Below are 12,084 nucleotides of genomic sequence, written 5' to 3' on the forward strand. Positions count from 1 at the left end.
CAATTGTTGTTTCTTTTGTTTCTACGAAGCTTTTACCTCCCAGCGAAGGATTTGTTAGGATATTCCGACACATAGGAAATAGTTAAGTATAACTTGGTCTAGTGTAGAGTTAGGTAAAGTTTGTTTCTTTACTATGTACTTTTGTAACTTACAATTTGATAGTCACAATATGTTCTAGACATGAAATGATCCGACGGTTCATTCCCTCCGTATTACCGACACTTGATTCGTGGCTTAACACCTGATTGGTCCATGATCTCTATTTAAATAGCATGGAGGGTCATTTGTAGGGTGACCGTTCATGAGATAATCTTATGTAAATTTTCTCTCTTTTATTAATAAATTGCATGAAGTGGTCGCGTCGGCTTAGGCGTGGACTGTTTCGCTCTTTGAGGGTTTTAACCATGTCACGAACACTGGTGTATTGATCTGTGATATGTTTGTGAGCAGTGTCCTTTGGTGTTCTATCTGAGGAACTTACCCTGTAAATTCCTACATGGTATCAGAGCTATTTGAGGGCCGCATCTGTTGGTGATCCAAATTCGAAGTCGGTACAACTCCATCTTACTGTCGTTTTCTAGATCTACTATTTTTGACCGCTTTCGGGCCAAGAGGACTGCTCTATTGTGTTAGGAGCATCTGTTCCAGTGATGAACCCCTTTCGTTTCATGCGAAAAGGTTTCCGGTAGCCCTAGCTACGTCATTTTTAAGATCTGGAGGTATACAATCTTTATTCGTTGTTTTATTTATTTATCTCCCTGTTTATTTCGGTTTATTTAGCTTTTTTTTTTAAAATTACTGGATATATACCTTTCATTTATGCGTATTCTCTTTGCCCCGCAACTCTGTGCTATCTGGGCAAATTAGAAACAAAAAGGAAGGATTTTTCCCATGGATATGTTATTTTCCACTGCGCCTTAATGTGATCTCGGAAAATCAGAAACATTGAGGAAAATATTTAGTTTCCGGCGAAAGTTAACTTCAAGCGATAATGTTTGGTTTTTGTTTTGCATGTCAGTGTTGGGTTGTGTGGTTTTTTGTTTTGTAGGCAAAAATGGTTTTTTCAAGTAAACACGCAACCTGAAGCTTCAGTGACTAAAAAAAAGACCCCCCTTCCTTTTTTCCAAAAATTACTAATATTTTAAATTAGCTCACTTGGTCCAAAGTTACTTTATGAGAATAGAGGTTTTGAGTTCAAGTCTTTCTTTTTGTTGAGTTACTTTTAAAAAAAAACACATGTAACTTATGTTTTAAAGTTACTTTATGTAAAGTGTTCTCACCCATTATAAAAAGTGAGTCACTTATAATTCTAAAGTCTCTTTATCTTTTATTTAAGTTACAATTTAGTGGGTAGCTCATAAAGTACCATTGTAAAAGTGACTTTCACTTATTTATAAAAATGGGTCACATATTTTTTTTTTTTTTGAAAGTGAACTAATTAGATTAAGTTTAGAAGTGGAGGGGGGGGGACGGATTTTTTTTTAAATATAACATTATCACTCACTTCTGCTCATTCACGCACTTCGTCGGCATCTTCAACAACTTTTCTTCAAAAAGCCATAACTTCTTCATTCGAAAGCCGTTTTCAGAGCCGTTTTTTTTAATTGGCCTAAATTTTCGAGATCTTTCCATTGGAACATTTAGTTTCAGTATCTAAAGCTTCAATTTCTATTAAAATGGAAATTCCATGCCAAGTTATTCTTGATAGCACCATTTACTTTCAATGGGTGCTCTACATGGAGGATTTACTTAGAAGTAAAGGTCTTTATAGAATAGCCTCAGGCCAAGAGACTAAATCTAAAGATGAAGATAAGCAAGCCAAATGGGAAAATAGAAAAAATCAAGCACGTGGGTTGATAGGGATGTCTATTTCTTCAGACCTTAGATTCCATATCACAGAACTTGATACCCCTAATGTAGCAATGAAACAACTCAATAAAGTTTTTGGAATTAAAAATGAAATTAGAGCCCATCAACTCGAAAATGAGTTGCTTATGTTGGACCCCAATAATTTTTCTTCCATTGAAGATTTTTTGTCAAAGTTCAAGACCCTTAGACTTCTCTTGGAAGGTGTTAAGGTTAAGAAATAAGATGGTAGCCTTATTTATTCCATTCTTACTAAGTTGAGACTAGCCTACTTTGTGTTTGTTTCCACCTTCCATTATACTAGAGAAGCCTTTATTTCTCAAGGACAAGACTACAAGTCCCCATTTTTTGATGCCTTTTGTGATTCTTTAATAAGAGAATAAGAAAAACTCTTACATCTTGGTCTTCTTAATCTTGTAAACTCTTCTAAAAAAGCCTTATTTGCCCAACAACAACCAAGTTCAAAGAATCCTAAGAAGCAACATCCTAAAAATAATGGTTCTAAACCAACCAAGGGTCCTAAGCACTTTCAGTCTCAAAATGAAAAATCAATTCAAAAAATGACAAGGCAAATAAAAACAAAGGGAAGAACACTGATAGACATTGCGACTTTTGTAATCGACATGGCCACTTAGAGTCCAAATGCTTTAAGAAGATGGAAGTCTTGGAAGCAATAATGAAGACGCATAACATCCATTTGGAGCACTCGTCAACTTCAACTTCAACTTCATCTTCAGGAATAACACTTTATGCATGTGGTTGTCAAGCATCTCGGTCTAGTTATGCACTAAATGTATCTTCTTTTTCTCATTCTCATGAGTTGCTCATTGATTTTGGAGCTTCTTATCACATGGCAAAAAAAAAGCCATGTTTTCTTCTTTAAATGATTGTAACACCAAAAATATATATGTTGGTGATGATAGATCTCTTAGTGTTGTAAGGACTGGAACTATTCATCTAGACAATGGTCAATTTAATGATGTATTATGTGTTCCAACCTTATCCTGCAACCTTCTATCTATATATCAGATAACTCATTCAGGTGAAGGTAAAATTGTTGAATTTTCACCTCATGATGTTGTAATTAAGGACCTAAGAGATCCTAGACAGATTTTAGCTACTAAGCATTGCTGATGATTCTACAAGGTTGTATAAGTTTAACAACTTTGGGTCATCAACTCTTCCCTTGGTATTTGTTGTTCATAATGATGAAGTGAGAAAACTTTGGCATGAGCGATTTGGTCACTAAAACTATCGTTCCCTTCAAAATCTATGTAAGGAAAATATGGTGACAGGGCTTCCTATGGTATCTTGCAGATATGGTGTTTGTTTCGGATGTGTACTCGGAAAACATCATCAGGATAGTTTTGAAAAATGTGCCTCTTGGCATGCCTCAACCCCTTTACAACTTGTGCGTAGTGATTTATGTGGTCCAATTCGAGTTGTTTCATTCTCTGGATACAAGTATTTATTAACTTTCATTGATGATTTCTCCATATGCACTTGGGTATACTTCTTAAAACTCAAGAGTGAAGTCTTTAACATGTTCTTGGTCTTTAAGGCCTTTGTTGAGAAATAATCTGAACATCAAATTCTTAAGCTAAAATCTGATAATGGCAGAGAATATGTTAACAACAAATTCATCAACTTTTGTACTGAGCATGGAATTCAATTGCAACATACTGTTCCATATACTCCACAACAAAATGATGTAGCTGAAAGGAATAATCACACCTTAAAGAAAATGGCTAATTGTATGCTTCAATCTAAAGGACTTAGTCTTAATTTTTGGGCACAAGCAATTAACTGTGAAAATTACATAGTAAATCACACTCCTATTAAAGTTTTAAATAATATCACTCTAGAAGAAGCATGGAGCTCAATTAAACCAGATGTAAGTCACTTTCGTGTTTTTGGAAGTGAAGCAGGGGCCCATATTCCAGATGAGAAACATAAAGCCTTAGAACCTAAGAGTGAAAGATGTATTTTTGTTGGATATTCCGAAGATGTCAAACAATATAGACTTCTTTCACCTAAGTCCAAAAATGTTATCATTAGAACAGATGAAAAGTTTGCTGAAAAAATATCGGCTTACGAGCTTAGTTCGACGGATGTGCCACCTCTCTCTATCCCTTCTACTTATGAAAATATTTCTTCTTCAGATGATGACAATGAGGATGACAATCTTCCCCCTCCTTCACAGGATCCTCCTTCAGCTCCTCAGCTTCCAAAATGGGTCTGTGTTACTCGGGATGCAGCAGGTGCTCTTGCAGGTGATCCTACAGATCAACGATGTAAATGTTCTCAGTTCGATAACACCTCTTCTTTACTGGATCAATCTTCAATGGATTATGATCCTGACACCTTTGCAGAAGCTTTAGGCCATCCATATTGGGACACAACTATGAATGAAGAATATCGTTCATTATTGGAAAATGATACATGGGATCTTGTTCCTATTGCAAAGGGACGAAAACTTGTTAGATGAAAATGGGTTTACAGAACCAAGTTTCGACTAGATGGAAAATTTGATAAACATAAAGCTCGTCTTGTTGCTAGGGGTTTTTCAGAAGTTGAAGGCATTGACTATACTGAAACCTTCTCCCCCTATTGCTAAAATGAACTCTATCCGCCTTGTTCTTTCCCTTGCTGCCTCTTTCAAATGGGAAGTCCATTAGACTGATGTTAAATATGCCTTCTTGCATGGGGAATTTCATGAAGAAATCTACATGGAACAACCTCCCGGATTTATACAAACAGACTCCAGCCTTGTATGTTGGTTTAAGAAATCCATTTATGGTCTCAAGCAATCCCCTCGGGCTTGGTATGCCAAAATGGATATCTTTATTTTAGATACTGGCTTTTTTAGGTGTCATTCTGACAATACTGTCTACACTAAGAAAGTGGGTAAGTCTCTTATCATTCTTGTTATTTATGTTGATGATCTTATCCTTACTGGTAGTGATCCCAACCTTATAAGCCATGTGAATTCCAACCTTAAAAAGAAGTTTGAAATGATAGACTTAGGACACTTGCATTATTTTCTTGGTCTTTAAGTCTTGCAATCCAAGGAAGGTATTTCCCTTTCCCAGTCCAAGTATGCCTGTGATCTTATACGCCACTTTTACATGGAAGACTGTAAGCCAACCCCTTCTCCCTTTCAGTTTGGAGCCAAACTTTCAGTCACTTGTACTTCCCCTGAAGTTGATGCTACCTTATATCGCCAGCTTGTAGGAAAACTTTTGTATCTGACCCATACTCGTCCTGACCTTTCCTTCGCTGTTGGCCTTATTGCTCGGTTTATGCAAAACCCACATGAAAGTCATTGGAAAGAAGATAAAAGAATACTTCATTATGTTCGAGGTATAGTTTAGTTTGGGATTCATTACAGTGCATCAACATCTCCTCTATTGGTTAGTTTCACTGATTTCGATTGCGCTGGTGACCTCGATGATCAGAAGTCTATTGCAGGTTATGTCTTCACTCTTGGTTTTGGACCTATTACATGGGATTGCAAGAAACAAAGTACCATTTCTCTTTCTTCAATAGAAGAAGAGTATCGTGGCGTCGTAGAAGCTAGTAAGGAATCCCCGTGGCTTCGTCAGATCCTGTCAGAGTTTGGATTTCAGTAGCAGCATCCGGCTACACTTTGGTGTGATAATAAAATTTCCATTCAGCTATGCAAAGATCCAGTCCAACATGAGCGCAAAAAAAACATTGAACTACACATGCACTTCATCAGAAAGCTCATTCATGACCATGTTCTTGAAGTGCAATATTGTTCAATTGACGATCAAGTTGCAGACATCTTTACAAAGGCTCTCACAAAGGCGAAGTTTACTAAACTTCGATTTATGGTTGGAGTTATGGAAGTTGTCACTAAGGGGGGATAGGCTCTAATGCCTCCTTCCCTCTCCTATTATGTCATATTTGTACATCCTTCAATCCTATCCCAAGTTGTTCTTAAGGGGGGATGTTAGGATATTCTGACACTTAGGAAATAGTTAAGTATAACTTTGTCTAGTGTAGAGTTAGGTAAAGTGTGTTTCTTTACTATGTACTTTTGTAACTTACAATCTGACGGTCACGGTATGTTCTAGACATGAAGTGATCTGAGGGTTTATTCTCTCCTCGGTATCACTGACACTTGATTCGTGGCTTAACACCAAATTGGTCCATGACCTCTATTTAAAGAGCATGGAGGATAATTTGTAGGGTGACCGTTCATGAGAGAAGCTTATGTAAATTTTCTTTCTTTTATTAATAAATTCCCTGAAGTGGCCGCGTTGGCTTAGGCCGTGGACTATTTCCTTCTTTGAGGGTTTTAACCACGTTAAGAATATTGGTGTATTGATCCGTGATCTGTTTGTGAGTGGTGTCCTTTGGTTTTCTATCTGAGGAACTTACGTTATAAATTCCTACAAGATTTCTAGTTTATCTAAGATGTGCACCATGGCAGATGATTCCCGACCCCCATCACGGGTGCATACAGTACACACCAATACATTAAAATCCAGGTCATCCAACCATATCCGTTTGAACTTGAAAGGCAACCCATATCTAAAATCCTCCCTCCTCAATTGTAAAGTAATGGGCGAGTGATCAGATAAAAAATTATTGATAACCTCACCATGGACATCTCCAAGGTGCCCCACCACCTGTTCATGTAATAAAAAAATGGTACAACCTCTTTGCAACATATGCCATCCCCACTCTCCTGTTGTCCCATGTAGGAACCACCTTTTTAGGGCATATATTGACAAAATTGTGATCCATAATAGCATCTTGGATCACCCCCGCCAAAGGGTCGATTTTCCTGGAATGTCCCCAGACATCATTCAAGCCAACTGTACAATTTAAGTCCCCCATGATGATGAGGGATACCAACTCCAATATTCCTGATGAAAACAAATTATCCCAGAAACCAACTTATCCCTATATGGGGCATACATATTGAGAATATGGATGCGCCCCATCAGACCACGAATATGTCCTTCAAGCAGAATACCAACAAAACATGAAAAGGCCCTGACCTTAACCCATCGAGGGTCCCATAGGGCCACAAGACCACCTGATAGACCAACAGTAGTTGTGGCAGCCATATGCCATTCCAGGAACATTTTCCGGAAATATTGAATCACATGAGGAACCGAATGCATGGTTTCCTGTTGGAGAATGATGTAAGGACGAACAGAGAGAAAAAGTTGCTGGAGGGCCACAAATTTTGGGGCAGCCCCAATCCTCTAATGTTGAGAGATAGGATGAAATTCATGACAACCCATGTGTGGGCATCCGTGCTCCAAGGGCCCGAGAAGAAGGTAAATCAACAATAGGAACCTCAACAAGGAATCAGTTGATAGGGTAATTAAGAGGGATAGGGTTGGGTCGCCCACGGAAATGTTGACTGCCATGATTTTTCTTTCGTTGGATAGTGACATTTTCGACGAATTTAGGGTTGATGTGGGGGAAGAGGAGCTAGGTGCTTTATGTATAGTGAGAGAGTGTAGATCCAAGGTCTTTCTCTGAATAAGAAAGTTCGAGTCACTACCAATAGAATTTGTGGGGAAGGCAAGTTAGGTGGTGTAAGGCTATGCCTAGGCCCCTGGGACTATTGAGGAAAACGTGAGGGTGACGGAGTAGGTACAAATGTAATATGTGAGGATGAGGGAATGTCATGTGACGAATAAGGGCCCGGAAAGTCATGATGGGGAGGAGTTAATCCCGGAGGGGCATTTCGAATATGCAGGGATGGAATATTTTCAACAGCGATGTCAAACTTCTCGGAGGAAAAAGGGGATGATGGAACAGTGATGGGCGAGGAGCCATAATTTGAGGATCTGTTAACAGGGGGACGAATAGAAAAAGGGGCATGTGGAATACCTGATTTTCACCGCGAGACATTTCCATGTTGAGGCGCCACACCATTTTGACTGGGAGGACCATCTCCATATTGTGACTGCTCCGACACACCAAAACAATTCCAGCCATGTGAATGATGAAGACCACCCAGCCAGTGAGGGAAATGAGCCAGAAGGTGACTAGTTTAGTGATAGTTTAAACACCTGGAGGGTACTCCCCAGAAATACAGACGTTGTGACAAGTGAGTCTCCCCCCAATGGAATTTGATTTGATCCGGAAAGCCACCTCGATATTCCTACTCAATCAAAATCCAGGCGAATCTTTTATCCAGAGCCCCCAAACACCGCGGATCAACATAAACAAACTTACCGATGGCATTTCTGATATCCATGAAGACCTGCTTTGTGTAGAATTCTACATGAAACTCGAGTAGCTTAAGCCAAATAAGCTTGTTCTGTGGCGTGTCTTTAAGAGGATTAAACCCAAAGTACCAGGAGTGAAGCGCCAAGAAACTTCTGCCATTTATCCACAGAATGGCCTTAATTTTCATAAGTTCATCCTGGCTGAGAAAATGGAAGCTGTACCAACTCCGCAACAATCGCACCATAGTCGGCATGTAACCCAGTATGGTTTTCCATTTTTATCCACCCAGATATGCATCTCAGCATCACTTAGCTTTGTAAAATGCCACCGATCGACGAGAGCACACTTCTGTAAACTGGTTATATGGTCAATCAACACTTCATGTTAAAAAACCAGAGCAGGTGGCGGGGTGCTAGTCCTAATAGAATGTTGCCGATCCCTGGATCACCGTTCAAAACCTGTGTGATTGACACCATGCAAATTGAGGGCCGCATGCAAACCATCTGGCATGGGAACTTCTCCTGGAATAGTGTGCCAAGCGTCCAGAGACCGTGTGCCAACTCGTCGATCCACCCCGGATGTTTGAAATAAATGTGACTTAGCATCCATGGTGGCACGTATGAATGCCTCATGGGCTGACTTGTCAGATTCCAACACGTCCATAACCCTAGTATGGAAAGAATAAACGAGACCAATACAATGAAAATATAAGTTTGCCGCATCAAGAGGAAAGGGAGTGTTAGAGTGGTAGATGTAAATAAATAGGATATGTATCAAAGAAATATAGGGATCATACAAATCACACTCCACAAGGATGTAAGGCGTACAGAGAATAAAACCCACATCAAGCATAAGGAAAGTACCGTCGATGGTGCACAATCCAAAACAAGATAAAAAGTGGTGCACGAAATATAAAAATAGGAAACCAGGTATGGGTTGGAGTACGAGGATCCCAAATCACATTGACATCAAGGTCGGATGACAAGTAAAATTTAATGGCGGTAGATCCAAGACCAACCCGAGAGAAATTACCACCCACCATCCCATAGAAATTGAAAACCGCCGAAATATACAGGATTCTGACGCCGAGAAGTTCATGCCAATACAGAGCCAAAGCCAGACGAAAAACAGAGAAACAGGAAAGACAAACAGAAAAATCCCTTGCCACAACGCATGTGACAAGAGAGGACTAAAGATCTTCATAGTAGAAACAACAACAACAACTCATGCAAGTCTACCATCTATTACAAATGTGGAAACCAAAATATTTGCATAACCGAGAGATAATGAAAGAGTTTATCCACCGATGCTAGAGCGAGTGAAAGCTATTTGGTTACAGGCAAGAACCATCCCCGAAAGAGACTCATGGACAAACAAGCTCAAAAATTTTAGTCCCGAAAGGCATTTGAGCACTTGGACAAGGGAGGAGTACGAGTCATGAAGATACAGAAAAGGATGTATATCGCGATAGTAAATAACATCAGAATGTGAATGAATTCCGAATGAATAAAACTGAGAGGGAACATGCTATTCATACCCAGAGAGTAACAGAACCATTCAACACCGTTCATGATATAAAAGACAGAAACTTGTAAAAAAACCAGGTCCCTCATCACATGAAGAAAAAAAATCCCTGTAAAGGTAGTCTAGGGCGAGAAAGGAGTTGTACATCTAGAAAATCCATGTTTAACAAAAGCTGTCCATAGAAAACTCCACCAAATAGACCATAAGACAAACATGTGATCTAAGAGGAACAGGGGCCCTTTGCCACTGAATTCACTACAATGCAATACGATGTTAGAGTCACCGCATAGAGACAACAAAATGATGCTCGAGCCAGCACAAAGACATAGTGAAGTCACTGTAGATTTTCCACAATGCACAGAGATAAATCGATGCCACTAAGTGGGATCAATATGCCATTGAGTGAGAAGAGTGAGATCACAAAGCATAAATCTTTTCACAAAGTATGCAAGATCATAGATTATAGAATGAGGCTCAAGGCTGTAATGTGAACCATACAGTTAAGCAATGCCTGGATTTGTTAACTTGGGACGTAGGAATATGTGATGACAATCTTCCAAAGACCTACACGAGGTTGTAGTCAACGAATTACTATTCAACACCTTCCAGATATCAATCTTTTAATTGTGTATTAGACCTTCTTCAAAACCATTTGCAAAATGTAATTACATTCCAACCAGAACCCATGCTTAAAAAGAAGAGTAAGCCCAAAAAGAAAACTTTATGCAAGCCTCCCAAAAACTATTATGGTAGATGATTTTGGTCTATTATAGAAGAATGCTTCTGGACTAGCATATGGCTTCCAAAGATGCACACGGGCTCTCGGGTGTCCTAGTCGCTATATGGGATCCTCGATGGGTCAAGGTCAGGGCTTTCTCCTGTTTTGTAGGGATTCTCCTTGTCGGTCATATTTGTGGCCTCATGGGCAAAATCCATATCCTTAATGTATATGCTCACTACTGTGATCGAGATAATTTTTGGCAACATCTGATTGAGATAGAGTTACTCGATCTTTCTTCCCTTGTCATTGCAAGAGATCTTAATTGCACTGTTGGTTCGCATGAGAACTGGGGTTGCACTAGAAGGGTTGATGTCATGGCAGACTGGTTTAAGGATATAATACTGGAACACAATCTGGTGGATATCTGTCCCTCCACTATTATTCCTACTTGGGACAATGGGAGGTCGGGCGTGGGTTACATTGCAAAGCGACTTGATCGCTTTCTTTTGCATGAACAGATCATTGAGAGGCTCGAGATGGTTTCCTCTGAAGTAATTAGTTGCCACATATCTGACCATCAGCCTATTGCACTCCACTGGAAACGGGATGAGTACAATGGTGTCTTGCCCTTCAAATTTAACCGGGTTTGGCTGGAGGATCCCACATATATTGACCTTGTTAAAGATGTATGGCGCAGAGATGGGATTCAGAGCTCCTCCCATATGGGGCACATTCTTGATAAGCTTGGGGTCCTGCGGAAGGAGACAAAGCAATGGGAGAAAAGGAAGAGGTGGCATATGAACAAAGAACTCGCTTCTATTACAAAGGAACTCCTGGAGATCCGCCCCCACTTATCAGAACATTCTCTCCCTGATGAAATTCGAAGCCGCATACATGTATTGGAATCACAAAGGCAAAAACTGCTTCACATCAAGGAGATTACATGGAGATTAAAAATCAGAGCAATCTGGATCCGGGATGGTGACTGGAATACCAAATTTTTCCACAGATATGCTAATTACAGGCGTCGGACAAACTCTATATGGGAGATATTTGACTCAAATGGAAACAAATACCAAACACAGAAGGATATTAGTCAGGCTGCTGTCTCCCACTTTCAACAAGCTTACAGTCAAAGAACACTGGACTGCCTAGAGGATCAAATCTGGGGGATTCAACACTTCCCCACCATGTTCAATGCTGATGCAAATCAGGCTCTCTTCCAGCCTATCACGACGGCATAATTATTGGAAGTTTTCAAAACTTTCAAAGGTGACAAGTGTCCTGGCCTTGACGGCTGGGCCGTCAAACTTTTCACTCATTTCTTCGACCTCTTTCAATCAGATCTTGTGAACATGGTTGAGGAATCTCATGTTTTGGGTTATATTCATCCCCATTTAAACTCCACTTATATTGCATTGATTCCGAAGAAGCCACTTTCCCATACTTTCTTGGACTTTCACCCTATATCTCTCTGTAATCTTGTCTACAAGATTATCTCCAAGACCATTGCAAATCGTATGCGGCTCATCCTCTCCTCGTTCATCTCTCCTCAGCAATTCGGTTTTCTAAAAAATCAACAAATTCATGACGCTGTTGCAATCGCACAGGAATGTCTGCATTCTATCCACACAAAGAAATTAAATGCAGTATCATGAAAGTGGACCTTAAAAAAGCCTTTGACTGTCTGGATTGGGGTTATTTGCGATTGGTTCTCCACAAAGTGGGTATACAATCCTGTGCTGCTGAGT

The 12,084-nt window shown here is 39.7% G+C and overlaps 1 protein-coding gene across 1 annotated transcript; it reads left to right on the plus strand.

The window, feature by feature from the left end:
- The first annotated feature begins 10,407 nt into the window (after positions 1-10,407).
- LOC149255514 (uncharacterized) lies at positions 10,408-11,577 on the plus strand. The gene has a single exon (XM_089455064.1). It carries the CDS (start codon positions 10,408-10,410, stop codon positions 11,575-11,577), a length of 1,170 nt encoding a protein of 389 aa, XP_089311190.1.
- The last annotated feature ends 507 nt before the right edge of the window (positions 11,578-12,084 follow it).

Source organism: Pinus tabuliformis, chromosome 7 (assembly GCF_031772625.1).
Source record: "Pinus tabuliformis cultivar Carrire ecotype Pingquan chromosome 7, CPIR1, whole genome shotgun sequence".
Taxonomy (NCBI): domain Eukaryota; kingdom Viridiplantae; phylum Streptophyta; class Pinopsida; order Pinales; family Pinaceae; genus Pinus; species Pinus tabuliformis.